At 36.3% G+C, this 22,980-nt stretch overlaps 2 protein-coding genes across 3 annotated transcripts in view; one reads left to right on the forward strand and one right to left on the reverse strand.

The window, feature by feature from the left end:
• Positions 1-16,866, forward strand: part of KLHL2_1 (Kelch-like protein 2) — a 32,379-nt gene extending 15,513 nt beyond the window's left edge. Inside the window, exons 3-10 of one of the 2 annotated variants that reach the window (XM_051210798.1) lie at positions 1,519-1,637; positions 5,392-5,591; positions 7,509-7,713; positions 8,357-8,720; positions 9,961-10,429; positions 11,291-11,507; positions 13,887-14,041; positions 16,133-16,866. In XM_051210798.1, coding sequence (XP_051070817.1) covers positions 1,519-1,637; positions 5,392-5,591; positions 7,509-7,713; positions 8,357-8,720; positions 9,961-10,429; positions 11,291-11,507; positions 13,887-14,041; positions 16,133-16,308 — 1,905 coding nt within the window. In that variant the 3' untranslated portion in view covers positions 16,309-16,866. Of the gene's footprint in view, positions 1-1,518; positions 1,638-4,753; positions 5,592-7,508; positions 7,714-8,356; positions 10,430-11,290; positions 11,508-13,886; positions 14,042-16,132 lie in introns of those variants that run through there. The other variant, XM_051210797.1, reaches the window with a different exon arrangement.
• MS3_00003100 (uncharacterized protein) overlaps positions 7,832-22,980 on the reverse strand; it is an 85,874-nt gene continuing 70,725 nt past the window's right edge. The window contains exons 29-30 of the mRNA XM_051210799.1: positions 13,553-21,624; positions 7,832-9,365 (exon numbers count right to left, since the gene is read on the reverse strand). The gene's annotated coding sequence lies outside the window, so the exon portion shown is untranslated. The remainder of the gene's footprint in view (positions 9,366-13,552; positions 21,625-22,980) is intronic.

Genomic DNA, 22,980 nt, shown 5'->3' on the forward strand with positions numbered 1-22,980 from the left:
TACAAGTTCAACCCCTGGAAACTTAGATGAGGAGAGTGTTATCTCTAAAAGTACGTCGACCACAAAGTTGAACAAGAATGGGGAGAGTGGACAGCCCTTACGAACACCACTTGAGGTAAACAATTCTGATGACAGTTCGCCATAAGCTCTTACTCGACCAGTTGTGTTCGAGTAGAGAGCCTTTACAGGGTTAATGTGCTTCTTTGGTACTCTTTTCAATGACAAACACTGCCATAGAACCTTACGATCATCAGAGTCGAATGCAACCTTAAGGTCGAGAAATACTACTATTGTAGGGCGTCTGAACGAGTGTCTGTGTTCTAGAACCTGACGTAGTGTGAATATCTGATCTATACAACCACGTCCAGGTCGAAAACCGGCCTGGTTTTCTCTAATCTGCTCTTCACGAGCTTTAGTTAGGCGTCGAAGTATTATTGGAACTAATATTTTAGACACTATATTAGTCAAACTGATTCCTCTGTGATTGTCCTTTCTTATAGACTGGCACAATCAGTGATTGAGACCAGTCAGATGGGATTGCGTCCAGTTCCCAAATTCTACCTAAGACCTCAGTTAATCTCACTGCTAATACTGAACCACCATCCTTAAAAATCTCAGGAGTAAACCTGCAGGGCCTGCTCAATATTTGAATGAATAGTTTGATAAAAATTGGGCACTAAGTATATAGAAGACATTTTTTGTAACAATTATCTTTGAAATAGTTCTAGCGATTGAAATATAAGTAGTTCCAGCGTTTCATCCAAAAAACTTGTTTGAACAAATTGTAAGTGGACAAAGCAATCGCTAGACTTGAAGATATATTTTTTATTTGCACCCAAAGTGTATATTGGGTCATAAATACATTGCATGGTGTAGATATAAAGAATCTTTTGATTGCAATCCTTATTATTTTAATTGAATAATTATTCAGCAATTAAATCTTTGAAGGAAAACGTGGTATATAATCTTTTCGTATTCAATGTTGATTGACGTATCTCGAACACCACTTTCATTGTAACAGCCTCCACAAACTTCTAGATAATCGTTTTCACACTTATGATTCACTCATTTTGTTATTACTTTAACTCATACGCACATACAAATTTGTAATTAACTGTATATCCACACTTTGATGGATTGGTTATAAATATTATCACCACTTGTATCATCTGATCCATATAATTTCACTAATTACAGCAATTGTTCTGGATTAATATATCTACCTGTAGTTGTAAATTCTGATGGGAAATTACTAAGAATATATATTTGCTTACATCGTTTTCTTTATTATCTGTTATGTTGAAACTAGGTAATCACCATGAATGTCAGACTTTAATTTTGTTATTTTCAAGTTTCTCCTCATATTAACTCTGTGCATCATTATTAATGTAGCAACTTGAGATGGTCTCTATCGATAATTTATTTAGGAAATAATCGTAACGTTCTTAATCTGTTTTATTGTATATGTAGTTACTCACGGCTCTTCTAGTGAATCAATTTTTTATTTAATCTCTTTAGAGTTATCAACCTGAAGCCGATCATGACTTTTATCAAAATTCTTGTTTTGTATCGAAGTCACCGCATAGAAGTAGCGATCATCTATATAGGACGTTTGCTAAACTTAATGAACTTCGTTGGTGAGTTTCCCTTATTTGAATTCTGTTTATTTATTCGCATTATAAAGTAATAGTGTGTACAAAGTTTCTTTTTTATTGTTGATTTCAGATTATGACTTGGGTTCTACAAACCCATGCAGTAAGGTAAATATATAAACATTTAGACACATCAGTTGATTTGATAGGGATGTCTCATTTAAACGCAAGCTGTTATAAACTTACACACAAACCCGCAGTATATTTATTCTGTAAATCACTGCAATTATACATACGTGTGAATAAATTTTTCACGAAGAAATCCCTTCTTGTAAATGAATATCACTAAGAGCCAAATAGATTTATTTAGAAAACGCATTTATTTCCCTTATTCTTAGCTCATGCTGTAACTGCTTACGTCATTTAAAATGCACATCAATCATTTTTAAAAGAAATTCTCTTGATACTTATTTTTGGGGGTAGTTTTACGTCATAAAACTGGATTATCTAAGTTTCTTGTTTTTTTTTGTTTTATTTGCACTCTGATATACGTTCAGCTTACTTTTTAATTATCAGGTGCGTTTTCAGCTGAACAAATATTCATTACGAAATGAACCTAAAAAAGTTTAACACTGTCGAATGTAACATTTTGTTAAATATAAAAGTTTTAAATACATTTTCCATCTTTTAAAGTGTGTATTTATGAGGATCCAATTTTATTCATGTGTCGGCGTTCATAATCATTTTGGCTCCTCTATGGTAATAATGTTAGACCTCAGCAACAAGTTCCAGGCCTTTCATGATCTACTCAATGGAGAAGGAACTACTGTGGAGAGCAACTGGAAGGGGATCAAAGAGGCAATCACTTCAACATGTCATGAGGTCCTGGGTCACAAGAAGCACCATCACAAGGAATGGATCACTGTTGATACACTGGATAAGATTCAAGAAAGGAGGAACAAGAAGGCAGCAATCAATACCAGCCGAACAAGAGCAGAAAAAGCCAAGGCACAAGCTGAATACACAGAAGTAAACAAACAGGTGGAGAGGAGCATCAGAACAGACAAACGTAAATATGTGGAAGATTTAGCAACGGCTGCGGAAAAGGCTGCAAGAGAAGGAAACATGAGACAATTGTATGACACGACAAAGAAACTCTGGAAATTGCCGCAAACCGAAACGACCAGTGAAAAGCAAAGAAGGCAAGGTAATCACCAACATTGAAGAGCAACAAAACAGGTGGGTAGAACACTTCAAAGAACTCTTGAATCGACCAGCTCCAGTGAACCCACCCAACATCGAAGCAGCACCCACGGACCTCCCAATCAATGTTAGCCCACCAACAATTGACGAAATCAGCATGGCCATCAGACAAATCAAGAGTGGCAAAGCAGCAGGACCGGACAACATCCCGGTAGAGGCACTAAAAGCAGACGTAGCGGCAACTGCAAGGATACTTCACATTCTCTTCAGTAAGATTTAGGATGAGGAACAAGTACCAACAGACTGGAAAGAAGGACTCCTGATCAAAATACCGAAGAAAGGCGATCTCAGCAAGTGTAATAACTACAGGGGCATCACTCTTCTCTCAATACCGGGAAAAGTCTTCAACAGGGTATTGTTAAACAGAATGAAGGACTGCGTAGACGCCCAACTTCGTGACCAACAGACAGGATTCCGTAAGGATAGATCGTGTACAGACCAAATCGCAACTCTACGGATCATTGTGGAACAATCAACTGAATGGAATTCATCACTCTACATCAACTTCATTGACTACGAAAAGGCATTTGATAGCGTGGACAGAACAACACTATGGAAACTTCTTCGACACTACGGCATGCCTCAGAAGATAGTCAATATCATACAGAACTCATATGATGGATTACACTGCAAAAATGTGCATGGAGGACAGTCGACAAAGTCGTTCGAAGTGAAGACCGGTGTTAGGCAAGGTTGCCTACTCTCACCCTTTCTCTTTCTCCTGGTGATCGACTGGATCATGAAGACGTCAACGTCTGAAGGGAAGCGCGGGATACAATGGACATCTAAGATGCAGTTGGATGATCTGGACTTCGCAGACGATCTGGCCCTTCTATCCCAAACGCAACAACAGATGCAGGAGAAGACGAACAGTGTGGCAGCAGCCTCAGCAGCAATAGGTCTCAATATACACAAAGGGAAAAGCAGAATTCTCCGATACAACACAGAATGCACCAATCCAATCACAATTGACGGAGAAGATTTGGGAGATGTAAAAACCTTTACGTATTTGGGCAGCATCATTGACGAACAGGGTGGATCTGATGCAGATGTGAAGGCGCGGATCGGCAAAGCAAGAGCAGCATATTTACAACTGAGGAACATCTGGAACTCAAAGCAACTGTCAACCAACACCAAGGTCAGGATTTTCAATTCAAATGTCAAGACAGTTCTACTATATGGGGCAGAAACCTGGAGAACTACGAAAGCCATCATCCAGAAAATACAGGTGTTTATTAACAATTGTCTACGCGAAATACTTCAGATCCATTGGCCGGACACCTATAGTGTACATTATAAATTGGCAAATTCCGTACCAGGAAGGTTCGCGTGTGAGAACACTTTGTACCGCATATTGCAGACATCTTGAGCGGTCAGACATTTCCCATAAGATTGGTAAGCAAAATTCCTGATGTGGAATGCAGCGGTACCGGAAATCAGCAGCGGTCTCACAGTTTCAAACTCCCATCCGTTAACCTGCGCATCCATGAATTACCCTGGTACCTCAGGGAATTGCACTCGTGATTGTGATGTACATTCCCACGTACAACAGTCCAATAGCCGTCTATAATCTTACAAAACATAAATGCTGGACATTGGGTGTTCATAGAAGCCCTTCATTAAAAAAAATTATAAAACAATTTACCAAATTACCTCCTCCGTCTAATACGTTGTGACGAACCGCTAGATCTTATACGCCCATTTCGCCAACACACAAATTTAATGTAGGATTTTTGATCTCTGCCAATATGCGAATCTCTCACTACATAATGACTGTAAGTCGATCTTTCAAAATTTGTGATAGTGGTCTTTAACGCTTCAACCGATGGAAACGCAACCAGAAACAAGGTAGTCAAAAAGACTTCCTCCATTTCCGTTACGTGAGAAACACCAGCGCTCGTACTCGGCACGTTACTCTGCTCCATAATGACGATTGAGATTGTGCTTCGTCGACAAGTACTGATAATTTATAACAATTTTCAAGACATAACTAACCAATTAAATCTAATTTTTGGAACTAGCCATTTCATTGGACGAAACACGGGATGAAAAATATTGTAATTTGGGGTTGGAAAATTTTTTTTAAAAAAAAATGGCCGGTCGGACAATATTATTCCTGGAAGTGGATAGGGCACACATTGAGGAAAGCACCCAACTGCGTTACAAGACAAGCCCTCACATGGAATCCTCAAGGCCAAACGAAAGGAGGAAGACCAAAGAACACATTACGCCGAGAAATGGAGATAGACATGAGAAAAATTAACAAGAATTGGATGGAACTAGAAAAGAAGGCCCAGGACAGAGTGGGTTGGAGAATGCTGATCGGCGGCCTATGCTCCATTGGGAGTATCAGGCGTAAGTAAGTAATGGTAATAATGTTAGTACCTTCGGTTATTTATTTGCTTTCTAGTACAGGGGCAGAAGTTGATTTATTTCTTGTCACTGTTTATGTTTGGCCAATACGCCTGAATTCTGGTCACCTGCATGTCTTTTGTAACCCTTTCTGCTAATTCATTCCCTTCTTATTGTCTTGTAGCCATGGTTTATTTTGTGATGTGGTCTTACAAGCTGGTTCAGTGAAGGTACCTGCTCATCGAAATGTATTGGCAGCCAGTTCCCAGTATTTTCATGCTATGTTTACTGGATCAATGACTGAAGCTCGTTCTCCCTGTGTGGAATTTCGTGGGATAGAAAGTTCGGCTCTCATTCAGCTTGTCAACTTTATTTATACAAATGGTATGTGGTTATTGTTCTCAGTTAATTCTACTTGTTTGATTTTCACCACAACTATATTCCCAATGTTAAACGGCATCAAAATATCATATGTCATTTTATCTCGATATCCCAAGAAACGATTTGACACTTACTTTTTTTCACTATGTAGTATTTCTTAACATATATTTGGATTCGGTTGTCAATATAGATACTAATCGTCATGTATAATTTAAGAAACTTGACATATTTTTCTTGGTATAATAGGTAGTACATATTTAATATGGATTATTATGTCTAGATGATGTAGTTCATTTTACTCCGTAAGTTTTTTTGAAGAGCATTATATTCGCGTCGATGAATCTATTCTGGTTGCTTCTTGTTATAGAATTTAAGATTTTATATATGCGAATGAAGTAATGCATCGATGTACAAGGAAATTTTAATTTTACAAATCGTAGTGTGACTGGTTGAAGTTATTGAGAGAAGTAGTCGCTTTTGTTTCATTTCTAATTATCTCTTCATATATTAAATATTTAATTAAAATCATGAACCGACCAATGTTAGACTACCATTGAAAACCTGGAAGCGCTGGACATCTGTTTCGTCTTACTATTGGACTTCTCAGCAGTGCGCATCTACAATTATTATTATTATTATTTATTTATTTGAACACATAAATATTGGTACAAGAAAGCGCCAATATATATGCGCCACACTAACTCATATTCAGTGGTAACATACAATTTTCAACCGGACAGTGACTCGAGAACGTTTAGATACAGTCGAATTTTCACCAAGGACGAGCCGTTGTATAAATATAAAAGAGGGAGAATAATGTGGTAAATAATAATAATAATAATTTGAATCATTTGATTGTTAGTTGGAGCAAGTAAAGTAGTTTCCATAATTATAGGGAGTTCATCATATTTGTGTGTGGGCTGTGATACTGCCCGGGTGCCCAGACTGAAGCAGGTGGTTATCTTAGGGGGCCACACCCCGAGCCTTTGACCTAAAGGTCTAACCCACAAGGCAGTGGAACATCGTAAGGAGATGCAGTCCCATGGTAGCCGGTGACCGACAATTGGTTCATACGCCATTTGTTCCCGCAGGATACTGGTGCCCATGCGCACCATTGGTTTGGGATCCGGTTAAAGCGCCGGATATTCGCTTTTCGTCCTCTCATTTTCGTAAACAACACCCCCGCCACGGGAAGGCAATGAGTAGGACTTCTCTGGCAGAGGCTGTATATGCGTGGCCGTGTGAGAGTATTTCGAGAGGGAGAGCGGACTCTCCCCACTCTCGGCCGTACCAGGGCATTTGGGGACAGCGTCTACAATCCCACATGTGAAACAGAGGAAGATGATCGCGCAGTGTCATAGATTGATTGAAGTCAGACAATAACACCGTCAGATGTTGGCTCAGTGATTTAGAGGTTAAATGGTATTGGATTTAATTCCTGCGTGCAGGATCGTAGATGTGCACTGTCGAGGCGTCCCATATTAGAACGAAACGGCCGTTCAGTGCTTCCAGGTTTTCAATGGTAGTCTAACATAGATTGGTTCATGATTTCAATGAAATTCAACGATCTCCACAACCCCTTTCGGATAATAGGTATTTATCGATACGTCTAATAAATGTGAAAATGTAGGTAATGTTATTTTTCCTTGTTATATCCCCACTTTTCTTAAATGATCGATTGCTTAGTTTGACCATGTGAGTGCTCAAAGTCTAGTAAGTTTTATTGTATAGTCAGATTATTCGAAATAGTATTGTTTCAATAGGCTGACTATCTAAATGACTTACTAGTATTATTTATTTTTCCTCTGAAATGTCTATTATTCACCACGCTGTATTTGTTACATCACTTTGATGATTATCATTTACATTATCATCCATATGCATGAAATTTATCTATATTCTATACGCTATGTTTCATAGAAATCAATGTAAATGAAGAGAATGTCCAAACACTTTTACCGGCTGCTAATTTATTACAGTTAACAGCTGTTCGTGATATTTGTTGTGAATTTCTTCAATTTCAATTGCATCCTAGTAATTGTTTAGGAATTCAAAGATTTGCTGATCTACATAATTGTCAAGATTTACTTGATTTCACTAGACGCTTTACAGAACAACATTTCGGGTAAATTTAATTTTCCTTTGTTTTTTTTGGAAATTAAAGTACTTAGTTGTTTCATTGTGTAATTACATTTACTTATTGTTAATTTGTCTCTTATTTTCAATTCATCAACTGGTGTTGGATTTTTTGAAGTAGTTTTCATCATAGATTAGCATCAACTAGAAAACTATTATAAACTATGAAGCACTACATCACTGATTCATTCATGTTTAATACTACTCAATATCTCACTGCCTTGCGAAGTCGTTACATATGGATCACATAAATAGTACTAGTCTAGTACGGCAGTTAACGACGTAATGAGATGTGAAGGAATAACGTTTCCATCGGTTTGTAACACCGCGTGCGATTAGAAAGATAAGACTGATCTACTACAACATACCTTGTGCTATTTCAGAGAAATGAAATAATACTATACTCTGCTTGCCTGCATGTATGGCTGGATGTTGTAAAAAATTTAAAGCTATAAAATGATAATCGATTGTAAAAGATAAGGAGTAGTTTATGAAAATGTGCTTTCTGAGCTAAACTTTTTTCTAACACTAAACTAATTTGTGGTATATTAAACACTTATCATTTTAGCTTATCACATTTCTCATTTTTTGTGCAACTTAATAGAATACATTTCATTTATTTTCTGTTCAAGTGAACTATTAAAACAAGATGATGAATTTGTAAAATTGAGTTCAGATCAACTCATAGAATTAATCTCTAGTGACAGATTAGCTGTTTCTGAAGATCAAGTTTTTGAAGCTGTTCTTCGATGGATTGCACACAACCCATCTAAACGACAAAAAGAAGCTCAAAATCTTTGTTCACACGTTCGATTCGCGTTACTTCCACGAGATTATTTAGTACGCCTAAGTCAATCAGATAATTTCCTGACTGTGAATCCATGGTGTAAAGACTATTTAATTGAAGCTCTCAGCTACCATTTACTACCATGGGATCAAAAATTGCGTATGGCTTCTGAGCGTACAAAACCGCGTACTCCTGTTGGTTTACCGAAAGTAAGTACCTTGATTTTAGTGAGTTTATAACTGGCGTATCAGAACGTTCTGGTTTAGATGATTTCTCTACGTATTTTCAAAATATAATATTTGAAATCGCTTAGCATTTTGTATATGTTTTCTTGCCAACTTAAATAATTTGTGTTTTTTAATTTGATTTTCAGAAATGTGTTTGCTTTAACATTTACTAAATTTAGTTTGATGCGCTTTTAAAACAAATGTTATTCAGATTATGGGGAATCGTTGACATTCATGTCAATTTATTGTGCCAAAACTTCATTTCTTAACGTGTTATCTAAACACTGCTTATCTTATGAACTATAGAGTTATTCCGTTTTTGATGAAGTGGTTTCCAGAAGTCTTGTACATAGATATATAAAATTTGCTTAACTGACAGCGAAACGATGGAGATTTCACTGTGATGACAAAAGTTTTTATAAAACTTTGACCCGACCTACCTTTGGTTTTTGGTATTCAACGTTTGATTTGGAATCATCAGTAGTTTATTAGTTATATGTTTTTATAATTGCTTTTGAGTCTCACTTTTCGGATGAAGATTAACGATGCATAATTGAATCCTCATTTAACCCCTACGATGATTGTCTCCAACTTATAATTCTTTCACCTTGACCATAAAACTAAATCCTGGATGGGCAAATAAATCGAATTCATTAACTTCTCATTCCTGCTCGGTTTAGTTAAAACTTGTGGTATTGTAGTAAGTTCGAACAAACTAATTTAACTATAAATTTCACATCCATAAATCATTTCACTATATGTAGAATATGACAATCATACCAGCTTCGTTGTTTAGTCTTTAAAAAAAAGTTGTCATCTACTTATTTTATGACATGTATCCTTGATCCGTCCAATACTAAACGATTCAAACGCCTGTACCAGTTTCGTAATTGTTTTTTTATTTTCTTAATTTAAATAATCTTCCTGTATGATTTCCTTATCTTTTACATTATTGGTTTCTAAAAGGGTCACGAGGTCAAGTAGATTTCATATGTTAAATTCATGTTTTTATTTCACTTATTGTTTTACTTAACGGTCACTGTCAACAGAACTTGCTTTAGTAACTTTACTCATATAAATATTTTACTAACACAACAATTCTCTTGATATACTTTACATTGTTTTGTAAGGTTTGCGCCGACATCATCCTGCTTAATTACAACGTACAATAAAAATCTCTTTATCGGACTAGAGTTTCATTCTTTATTTCACTCTCACTTAGATTCTACTTGTTATTGGTGGACAAGCTCCTAAAGCTATTCGTTCTGTGGAATGCTTCGAGTTTCAAGGAGGTTCTTGGACGTCATTATCTAGTGATTTTGTGCAAAGGGATAACTCTTCATCGTCCACCAGTCAACTTGTGTGTAATCCATCAACATCTCAATCTACATCAAATAGCTGCGCCAATTCAGTGATTCCTAATGTTAACTGTAATAGTGATAGTATTTGTAATTTGATTGTATCTGATCTTCCAAGTAGACGTTGCCGTACTGGTGTGGCTGTTCTAGGTGGGTTGATTTATGTGGTTGGAGGGTTTAACGGCGCTTTACGTGTGCGTTCAGTTGAAGTGTACGATCTTTTACGCAACACATGGCATTCTGGACCGAATATGGAATGTAGGCGCGCTACTCTGGGTGTTGCTGTTTTAAATGGTTTAATCTATGCAGTGGGCGGTTTTGATGGGACTGTCGGTAAGATCATCGGAATTTGTTACCATGATTTGTAACACATGTGTATAAAAAATTTGAACTTTTCCCCTGGAATGTTTGCTAATATTACAATGCTACAAGCTTTTTTAGAGTTGATTCCTTTATTCATCGTCACATAAATGAATCTAGTGCTTGTTTTACTTTATGAGAACATGATAACTGTAGTTTAATAGCTTCATGTTGTATTTTGATGACTGTTCATTGTTTTTATTTAAGTATTAATAGACCTTGGATCCTCCGTTTTACATCTGGTTAAGTGTGATACTGTTATCAAGTTAGCACACTGTGGACATTAATAGATTGGTTCTGTATTCTTGCATTTTTCTGGGAACACACTAACCATTATATTATGGTATACATTTTATGTCTTTTCACGGTTTCAATTCCAATATTTTGTTTAGTGAAATAACATCCTAGAATTTGTGATGAAAAATCCATACCATTTACGCTTTTCTTTGAAATCCTATTTTCAACACTTTTGGTATCAGGTAAATAATTCATGAGTTCGTTATGTGTAAACATCCTATACGTAGAAACGGTAAGAAGAAATCTGCAATTGATGTACTCATGTTTAATTTAGTGTTTAGGCTTAAATATCTAAAACGAATTTAACAATTTACTGACTGAACTTTTTATATTTCTTTTCGGATTCTTAAGTTATTGTTGAGAATTAATAATAGATACTTTTTTTTCTCATATCAGAGTATTCTTGACTAATTCATTACTGCCGACAGTAAACTGTGCAATTTTTGCAAAACTAACTCTAGATTCCTTCTTAATTTCAATATGTGTGTTTATGTATAGTCTTGTTTTCGGTTTTTAAACTCCTTAAAATCGTACCAGGTCTTAATTCGGCCGAAGTTTTGGATATTTGGTCTGGTAGTTGGCGACCTATTCCATCTATGACATATCAGAGATCATCAGTAGGAGTCGGCGCTTTAGATGGTAAATTGTATGCTGTTGGTGGGTATGATGGAACAGTTCGTCGTTGTCTTTCTAGTGTAGAATGTTATGATCCTGTCAGTGATTCCTGGTCCCTGGTTTCGGAAATGACGTGCAGGTAAACCGTTTTAACCGTGCTTTTTACAATTTATAAGATTTGGAAAGCCTAAGGTTTTATGGTAATGTATGCCAGCTTTCTGGGGCTTAAGGACTATATATTTAATAGTATGTTAGCGAGATATAGATTATATTAAATCACGTTCCGTTCAGGGTTGTATTAGGACACACAGATTAGCTATTTCTTAGCCAATCAGCCCTATCGGATACTTGGAGAAGACTCTAGAATCTTCCTGCGCAAAAATTATAAATATACTAAGGTTTTTCTTATATTGATTCCTACTTCCATTCAACCTCGTTTATCTGGTATTTAGTTACGTTCCTGTTTAACCGTGTTCTGATTTGGGACTTTTCCAGTGAAGTAGTATCCAAGATTACTACGCAATAAGATTAAAACAATTAGCCCCTTTGATAAATTTCGATAAACTACGTCTTCTCATTTCATTATCACAATAAGATTAGCTGGGTCATGATAAGAGAATTTATTTCAACGTTTATAGTATTAGCTAATAAGGTTTGTGGATATTGTTGAATTTTCATTTTTTTTTTATCAAGAAATCACTAAAATGGTTGTTCAGTCTTTCCTCCATTCTAGTGATTTCTTGATGTATTGATCATATCTTCACCGCCATACTTATCAAATGCCAACAATCGTAGTGTTTCTTGACATTAGGGCTGTCTTCGATTCGTTGGATAGGACTGTTCTCTGGGATTGTCTATTGAAGAGGAGTGTGCCTGAGAAGTTTATTAACATCCTAATAGCCCTATATACATACAACTCAGGCAGAGTGAGGGCATACAACCACCTCTCTCCATTGTTCCATTCGAGCAGTGGGGTTAGACAGGGTTGCCCAATCTCACCATTCCTCTTCAACTTTGCTATCGATGACATTCTGGAAACAGCTCTGATGGATGTAAGTAATGGCGGTGTGGATCTGTTGCCTGGAGAAAGACTTCTCGAACTTGAGTATGCGGATGTTATTGTCTTACTGTGCGATAATGCCCAAGGCATGCAATCCGCACTTAATCAGTTGGCAATCAATGTCCGTAGGTACGGTATGTGCTTTGCACCTTTGAAGTGCAAAGTACTTCTACAAGACTGGCAGGATTCTAATCCTGTACTAACTCTGGATGGTGAGCAGATAGAAGTAGTCGAAAAGTTTGTGTATCCGATAGCTGCGTATATACTGGTGGTGGCCTGACTGATGAGATCAATACACGTATAGTGATAGACAGAGCGGCTTATGCCAATCTAGACCATCTTCGACGCCTTCGTGATGTTAGTCTGGCTGTAAACGGTCGGATCTACAACGCGTCGGTGAGAGCAGTTTCGCTCTATGCTTGTGAAACCTGGCCTATCCGAGTTGAGGATGTTAGACGACTCTCTGTATTCGATCATCGCTATCTCCGAAGGATTGCTAACATCCAGTGGCAACACCATGTTAGTAATGCAGAGGTTCGGCATCGTGTGTTCGGGTACAGAGATGATAATGCAATCGATGTCACCATCTTGAAACACCGACTTCAGTGGCTTGGACATGTTCTACGAATGTCGTCCCAGAGAATTCCATATCGTGCATTATTTGCCGATTCTGGGACTGATTGGAAAAAGCGGAGAGGTGGTCAATGTGACATAGTGTCGTGGGATGAAAGAAAGCTTCAAAGGGCTGTTGTGTTGGTCCTTCACGACCCCCTGGCTTGGGTCTGAGAGATGGTGCTACACAGTGGCTAGAGACGTTATCAGATATGGCTCAGAACAGAAGCCAGTGGCGATCCTGCTGCAACCTTCTTTTACTTCGTAAAAAGTGGTTGCTTCTTCCTTAACTGAGAGATTTCTTCTGATTATACCTTTACGTTCCCCCATTATTATTATTATTATTATTATTATTATTATTATTCTCTTTTTCTTTCACGCTCCTTACTTTTTTTTCCTAGTCTTTAAATTCTCATTGTTTTGTGTAGCGCATATATATTTGGTGCCCTCTTGTACCAATGTATTCAAATAAATAAATAATAAAAAATAGGAGTGCACATCTACAAACCCACCAGGGATTGATTACAACATCGTTTTCTTCGAAACTAAACAGGTAGCTCTTGAAGTTGGTTTTAAGAAATAGATTTAAACCCACTATATTGGTTTCAGTATTGCGGTGGATTAATAAAGGAAATCTTATTAGGTATGTTAAATATCTACTCATTTTTTCCACATATTTGGATGGGAACATAAATATAAGGCCGAAGCATGAGTTAAAGCGATGTAACTATTTTGTTTCTAATGATAGACCATTCATTATTGCTTTGTCATTTTTATTAGTAGTATTAGCGATTTCAGATTTTTTTAAAATCTCAATTATCATTTAATATCATTTTCATTTATTAGACGAAGTGGACCTTCTGTTTGTGAATTAAACAACCGTCTGTATGCTGTTGGTGGTCATGATGGACCAACTGTACAAACTTCAGGCGAAGTGTTTTCTCCAGAGACAGGGACTTGGCAACGTATCGCGGATTTAAATGTCAAACGTAGAAATGCAGGTAAGAAATAAGTATTGAACAATAATTATTTCTGAATTTATACGGTAGTGAATAAATAATTTTAGCTATAAGTTGAGTAGGTACATCATTAAATTTTTGGATTTTAAAAAGTTTTTTTAGTTGAATTGACGATGTTGATATTTTCCTGTTTTCACTGATCACTAAGTGTGTCACATTTTTACTTAGTGTATGCAACGATATCCTATGCTCTTGACGGGGTACAAATATACTTTATTTAGTTATTGCAATATGAGTTACATTAACGTACTTGAACTCAATTACTATATAATGCTAAGAAATGGGACGGTTGTCGGATAAAACTTAGTAGCTATAATGCTACATAGTAATCAAGTCCACGTTTAAGTATTCAACTTTCTATCACATGTGTTTTCTCCGAGGATGGTCTAACATTGATCGGTTCATGATTTTAATCAAACCAAAGTGGTTAGAATGTGTTTTGAATCTCCCATCCACTGCCTCAAAATCGATTGTTTTAACCTGTAAACGGCTGTTTCTCGGAAATATGTTACTGTAATGAGTTTAGTAATGTTTGTTATATAGCATGGCAAAATCACAATTTATTTTCCACTTAATAAATTAACAACAGCTTATCTATTATTACTATAGAATGCGGCGTATATTCAAATAGCCAATGACTAGAAGAATTCTGAAGTTTACTTACGAGGAAATTAAATGTTTCTATATTATCTAACAGACTATGAATTTTTAGAAGAGAAAATGGTGGATTTTAGAACATACTGAAAGTCTTTTAGAGGTTCGTTTGCCTTACGAGTAAAAAAAGGAGTATGTCTATTTCCTGGTGAACTTATGTAAGAAGGAGTTTTGGAGTATGTTTTTTCACACTGCTGTATCGGTCGTAGAAATTACCAATTATCCCTATGTATACATGCTTTCTGGCTGATTGAATTTGTTTGTTGAGATGTTAGATAGTTCCGTTATTTCAAACCATGGTGTAGAATAGATCATGATCAGAATGTGGATTTTCATTGACAACTGAGCTGTTTATTTTGGACCACTTAGCTTCATTAAGTATCACTATCAATAGTAATACTCACACTAGTGTGATAATATTCCTGGGATTCAAAGATATGTCGATTGTGATATTTTGGGTCTAACCGGTTCACACTTAACGATCTACTGGACAAGTTAATTATATCAGTGCTATTTTAAATAATAGTAAGAGAAAGTGCATTGCAGGGCAATTACATTTTATTATGTAATGTAACATGTGTAAAAATGGATTCGAAATTGAACATACAACAAATAGTATGTCAGTATTCAATAAACTAGAAATTTCAAGTGTAGAAAATCAAGATCGATTTTGAGTGACTATTCGAAATATCTGTTTCATAATACTTCCCACTCTGTCCATTTAGAAAATTAAAGATGGTATTTTAGTCACAATATGCATCATTTTATTTGTTAGCTGTGTTTACAATGAGATGTTGAAATTTAAAATTATTATCAGTAGGATAGGATATTTCATTGTTTACTTGTGTTTCATGAACATGTATTAATTGGTTTTACTCTGAATACCAAATGCTATCTGCATATATTATTCATTATGTTCCCAATAAATTACTAACCATATATGTAAATGGAACATGTGTTCTTTATAAAGCTCTTCCGATTTTATATCAATTTAGTGAATTATAGGAGCTTCATCTGGATTATTAACAACTCGGAAAGTTTAGGGTGCCTGACTTCCAATAATTGGAACGCTTATTCTAACCCGGTCTCTAATTTTTGTGTTTCGACAACCGAACAGTATCGTTAGCTCCCAAACAGGCGTAACTTTGTTACCGATATTTTGTTTGTTCTTAATTTCGGACCATCCGAGTAACCATGATATACTGTGAAGGTTAAATTTTAACAATAATCATGTCGAAATTCCTCACATATCATCATTCTAGGCAACTTACTAGTCCAGTTTTCTTGTTTCTATTCCTAATTAAGTAAATTCAGGTATACGTCAATTAAAATGTAAAGAATTCATAGGAAATTTATCGGTCAATAATATGATATTCTGTAATCCTGAAAAAATTCCCAAAATATTTTTTTCCTTCCAAGGTCTATTAGCACACGATGGTTTTTTATATATTATTGGTGGTGAAGATGGTGAGAATAATTTGACCAGTATAGAAAAATATGATCCTACTGCAAATACATGGTCAATACTTCCAAGCCATTTAACAACTGGTCGAAGCTACGCTGGTGTGGCCATTATTGAACGGAGTTTTATCTAAATGTACACTATGTGTAGGCTGTACATGTGCACGCTCGTGCGTGCCGGTGTACAAATGCATAATTATATAATACGAAAGTGGTTTGTAGTTGAATTATTATTACTAGTATTATTATTATTTCCAGTTACTTACTTTTACTTCGAGTTTTATTTTCTTACGATGTATTACTACTAATTTTAAGTTTTGGGGTTATTTTATTTATTTATGTATTTATTCTTAATGCCTTTATTGTTTATTACGTTCTAGTTTGATTCGTTCTACAATTTGTTTTGATTCATATTTTGTTTCATGGTATATAAACAACTGTAGCATTGATAATTCATTTTGCTATGCATTCATCCCTTCATTTTGAAGTGTTTATTTACTTGGATATTTTGTTGGCATATTTTTATATGTGTTAGTATGAATTTTCTTATTAATCACTGTGCCAGCGTATGTGCGCGTACACACTAGAAAATTAATATCTTGTCTTATTTACTTCGATATGTGTTCCCCTTCAATACAGCTTATTCCGTCCAGAATAGAAAGTGATGATGAGTCATAAAACAATCAAAACCTATTACTGTGCTTTTGTTTTAGAAACTTTCAATCTACCTACCGAAGTTGCTTGATCAAGTTTCAGATTCATTCAGACTGGCTTGTTTGGTTGGTTTTCACTAGTGCTCCCTATTCTCAACGTAGTAGTTGTATTGATGTGTCCCAGAGATGTTATATGCATTTGAACAATGTAGGTATTAATACGAGTTATCGCTGTATCTACTAAGTAGTTGTATCTTTAATGATAGGCCTCTAATATATCTTAATCTGTGAATGTGTTTAAATGGCTACGATGAAAACATCAAGATATATATGGGTTTAATTTCTACCACCACAAAATGGTGAACTGAAGCTGCAATTTTGTGGGTTGAAGTTGGCGATACAGTGGTTAAGGTTAGTGCAATCAACTTAATATATCTTGAAATTGGTGGCGATAACGTATTTATTTATTTGAATAGTTAACATAAATTTACCCATCACTCGAGATCTTCCTTTCACTGTTAGTTATCTTCTGTTGGTTCTGTTTATTTTCTTAACTTTGAGGTGCTTGGTCTTATTAATCGTTGTATCTCTTTGCGTCCACCTAATTAGTTGTATGAGAGCTTAGGGACTCCATTTATTCCTCTTTAACTGTTTCAGTTTGTTTTCGGTGTGTGTTACTAATAGAAGCACAAAAATGCTTGGATCTATATTTGGTTGGGATGCATTGGTTTTTTAATATTCTCTTCATCAATTCAGGTTGTTAATTCTAACTGCGATTTATATTTCTATCGTTTCAGTTTTTTAAGTGTGTTCGACGTACATCAATAAAATGTGTTATATCTGCTGATCAGAACTTCTTTTCAAGATCTAGATTGCTTTAAATTTGCGTCAATAAGGTTGTTTGATCCAATTTTCTTGGGGTTCTCCTATAATTCCATAAGCCATTAACCCTGAATATTCTGTTAAATTCAAAATAATTGGTTATAGTTTACATATTTTGGTTGTCACGCCTTTAAGAAACTTTTAAAATATATGTATGTTAACCTCTTACGATACGGAGAATATAAGAATGCCTAACAATCACGATTAGTGCGACAGTATGATTCAGATAGAATAGTAGAGGACGAGAAACTCATTAAGACCAGCAACATAGAGTTTTTCACCAGCACTTTGCTTTGATTTTGCCGTGGAGCCTTTATTGATCTTACGAACAACATCAGCAAAACCATGTAAAAGTGAAGTGGAATAGGTATAGCACAAAAACCAGCAATCTTATGCAAACCGAAAGACGAAATGACAAAAGAGGAGTCGAGAACAGTGTAGAACTTCGTACGTACGTAAATTAGTTCATGTTGCCATACCACATTAGGAGAGAGATCCAATTGTCTATTCAAAGCCCATAGTGATAGAGCTATTAAAAGTATAGGCAGTAATCGGGAAGATTAGGGTTTGAAGATGTTATTTAAGGAGTATAATCCAGTGAAATAAATTTGAAAAGAGAAAAAATAAGGGACATGAAGAATCCAGAAGATTAGAATTTGGGAGAACACAAAGAGTAGATGCGCTTGCGCCATTGCAAACGATTTTGAGCCATGTTATTCAAGGTCTAACCATCGGTTGCTATCATCTTGCGGGTTTCAACCAGATAGTCTACACCTCCACTTGTCTTTCCTACGTCCAGTAGGACGCAGAAAAATACGCTCTCGCACTAGAGCATGATCTGAATCTAAGCATGCGCTCCAGAACGAATCACTGTCTTGTATCGAGTCCCTCCATCGGTGGCTGATAGCGATCTGATCTATTTGGTTTCAACGCTGGGACGAATTTGGAGGTCGCCATGTCAAAAGATGTTTTTCCTTATGCTTAAAATTAGTATTTGCAAGGAACAGGCGGTTATCCGAGCATAGTTGCAACACACGGTCTTCATTATCTGGTCTTTGAGCCACGACACCATAAGATCCACCCAGGTGTCTTTCCCTATCGCTTAGTTTACCTACTTGAGCATTAAAGTTACCAGTCAATTCTACTACGTCAGAACGCCTAACGTTTTGGAGAAGGTCGGAAAGCTTTCTGTAAAACTCAGCTGCAGTTGGTGGGAGAGTAGGCAGGGACGACGAAGAGGCAAAGACGTGTGTCCCTATCTTTCCGAGTCCTTACTGTTCCGTTTAGTCGGACAGTGCACAAGCGACTTTCCACTAGGACCCAGTCTAGGAGAGCTAGTTCTGCTCTAGAACACAATGTTATACCTACACCAGCCAGGCCACGAGAAGCAGCATCAGGGCTTCCAGATGCACGGAGCGTGTATCGAGATGGTTCCTTATTTTTATATGGTGAGGTCAAATGAATTACGCTACCCGGATCCTGTATGCGCCTTTCGGAGTCTCAGCACGCATCGATGGTGCGAGATTCTAAAGTCCCATCTAAGGAAGCCCGTTGTCCTATTTGGCACAGTGTTCGGACGTCAAAAGCTCCTATATGTATTTTAGAGAGACTGGGAATAACGTTCCGCGTACTTAATGCTGTAACGTGTGTAGACTGCAGATTTTGGAGCGAAGCAAATTATCTACCGGATCAATGATACGAAAAACACGTACGAACGACCTGGAGTCCCGATTGGCCCTGCTTCTCTGTCTAGCCCAGCCAGTTGAGTCCAGAACACAAGTCTCAGCCTCCGAGATATGAATCGTTGTATTTCAAACATACTCTGTTTATATACCAACCAAACAGACCACATCGTAACGTAAAATAGAAAACAATATTTAACAAGTGAAATAAATACTGACGAATAGGGAATGCCCATTTAAAGTCCAAGGACACCATTAGACTTAACATGATGATTATTGGTATATTTTTCCGAATATCCCAACACTTGAATCGTTTATATTAGCGGCGCGAGGTGATAAAGGAACGAGAGAAGGGTTAGTCGCAGAGATAAGAGAGTTACTATGAGGTGTAGGAAGGACCTGATTGTGACCAACTTAGTCTCGTGTGCTGTTACGGGTATGAGTGCTGATGTCACTTCCCGGCTGCCCACACTGTGGAAGGGTATTTCTTGAGGAACCTGAAAAGGAAGATGGATTAATGTTGGCCTTAACGACCTGGAAGCGTGACTGCAGAGCCCAAGGGACAACTGCTTGAGGCCGACCACGCGTGGCCTCTTTGTGGGAAGTTTTTAACGTGTTAGCTCCGTTCTTCAAAAGGCCTTATCTCCGGAGACGGAAATCCATGAAGTAAGGTGAGGTGTGACATTTTTAGGGTCGACCTTTTATAACCCCTTCCTACCTTATGAGAAGGCAGCATCTCTGCAGATGCTGGTTGGCCGAGGGAAACACTTTACTGCTGTTACAGCCCTCTACCGTCAGCAGTACGACTTCGCCCTCAGACCTCAAGTTTCTGCTTTTACTCTTACCGTTTTCCAATCTATCTGCCTGGCATGGTAGGACCTACAGAAACATATATTCCAGCCAATATAGCTCGGCTGGGTCATCACGATAGGTAAGCCCGACCATCACTTCAATGTAGGAGACGCGATCGGGACAAAAGAAGAGATATCAAACATCTGCAAAATAAACTGTTCCAATTGCGAAAAACAGTACATCTAACAATCTGGATTTCTTCATTTTCGTCTTCATGAACATAAATTAGCGGTCAGATGCCACTACATATCCTAGCTAACATCATGCATGTGGATACGTATTCAACTGGAAAATGCTGAAATCTTGTATAGAGGGAATACTAAGAACGTCAGGGGATTTTTAGAAGCTTGACACTCAGGTCAACTAGCAATCAACAAACATATCGATCCAGTCTATCAATCAGAATAATGATGGACAGATATGGGAACAATAATCAGATCGAAGGGAGATACAATCAAAATGAAGAGGCAGATAATGACAGGTTGAACAGTAATCAAACGTGATAGAGGTCGATAGAATAAGCTGTCATAAAAGGGGAAAGTGAAAACTTATCTTTCATTTCAAAACAGTATGTTCTAAGCAACGTCATACATTTTTATTGATTTGTCCTTTGATTGTTTCTTTTATTGAAAACTAGTTATTTTCATTACCTCCCGATTGATCAAAGACGAAGTATGAGACCTTAAAGTTCGTCTCCATACTTCACTCTTGACTATAGATTATCAATCTCATAATTTCAATGCACCATTGGTTTTGGCATGTCAGGATGTGGCTTCTGCAGAGTAGATTACTTAACGAGATCTCAGATTTTTACTTAATGATAGTTTCATTAAACATCCAACAGTGTGAACCGTACAGCGTGATGTGTTTTAGTTTAGAAAATTATGTTTAGTCACACTGTACTTGGGTCAAGTGCTACATGTCACGTTGTTTGATATATCTTTCATGACTGTCTGTGAACGTTTGCCGACCATTCGAAATGACAAATGCTTGAACAAATAACACAATCACGATTTTGTCTCTTTTGGTTCCCGCAATCGAGTTGCTCCTATGGTGTAATATAATTGACTCAAAAACAGAATATACATTTGCTTGCTAAGTTACTGTGAGATCAACTTCGGAAACCCATTTTTTCAAATTTTTTTAACGAGAACAAAAGAATTTGTCTTATTTAGCGTAAGACCTCATAACAATAATATTTTTTGTAAACAAACAACAATGAGTCATTGCAAGTTCTTTATGGTGTTTCAAGTAGTCGCCATGATTTAGTTTAACTGGGTTGTTTATTATTGTTTGATTGTTCAGGTGGTTTCTGTAATTTGTCTACTTCTTGACGTAAATATTCTATTTGACCTGCCATCTCTTGATTTTTCGATAAAACCTGTTTGGACGATAATAATAAAATGATAATTATGCGTAAAAGTATCTTCCCAACTTTTTTTCTATCAGTGGTTATCTTTTACAGAAAGATTTTAGCCTGAATCATAGAGATATACAAATGCCATATTTACAAATTCTAGAATTAAAAAGAAGAGATAGTTAAAGATGTTGTCTGCTTATTACATAAATTTTCTAAGTTTTAAATATCTCAGTAGAAGTAATCTTAGTCTATCGACCAAACAGAAAGTTCGTCAGACCAGCAAGCTTGAGCTTTGATTTATTGGAGTTACTCGAATAATCTTAGACAAATAATCACCAACATTACAAATATGGTATAAATATCAATTCACTTTAGCAAATAAGTATTGGTTCGTGCAATCATACTGTGTGGGCAAAGGATAGGAACTGCTGACGATATTGAAAGGAACAAGAGTAGGATTCAGATCTAAAACCTGTCAATTAGGAATCGGATACCTTATTCACTGAGGTGCTTTTATACATGAAAAAGAATAAATTTGATAGTTTTCTCTCAACAATTACTTAATACACAATGTTTTGTAAGTGAACTAAACGCTACAGATTTTGCTACCTTAATAATTGCGTTAATAATCCTCTAAATTGAATAGATATTCAGGTTATCAAGTGGAAAAAAGTCAAAGAATTCTGTTTTAATAAAGAAATGGCTAACCGCAGTTATTTGTGCATATGCAAAAGGTGGTGCTCAGTCGAGAAATTCTGAATATTGAAATATTTCGTTTACCACTGATAACCGCTTTGTAAGTAGACTCGTTCTGTATTTTTCTCGGGAATTCGCTCCCACTTTGTGTTAGTTTATTTACACACCGTGTTAATATTTCACTAACTTGATAGATTAATTATTAACACAATAATAATATCAGAAATCTACGTTTTGACTTAATGGATAAAAATTGTAAAAGCTTTTAGGTCAACAAATTAGAATTTTATGGATAAGAATATTGTATACCATTATAAATGGATCTCGGTATATATTAGATTAAAACCACTTAATTTACAGTATGAAGTCATTTTTGTAAAAGCATACATATAATGCTAGTTAATAACTCAATAGTATTCTTTTTTTAGTGTCAGTTTTTGTATGATTGACCAACATACACAAACTATCTATCGCTCATTAATGTCCACAACTTCTTTGTCAAATTGTAAGCAATGGCGAAACAACATTTTCACGATTGGCCGTGCTGTAGTATATGCTAAATATTATGGAAGTTTTCTAGGTAGAAGATCGATTTTTGAAAGTGTTAGGATAGTCGGAAAAATATACCAATAATTATTGTGTTAAGTCTACGGTGGCCTTGGACCTTAAATGTACATTTCT

The sequence above is a fragment of the Schistosoma haematobium genome, chromosome ZW (assembly GCF_000699445.3).
Source record: "Schistosoma haematobium chromosome ZW, whole genome shotgun sequence".
Lineage (NCBI taxonomy): Eukaryota > Metazoa > Platyhelminthes > Trematoda > Strigeidida > Schistosomatidae > Schistosoma > Schistosoma haematobium.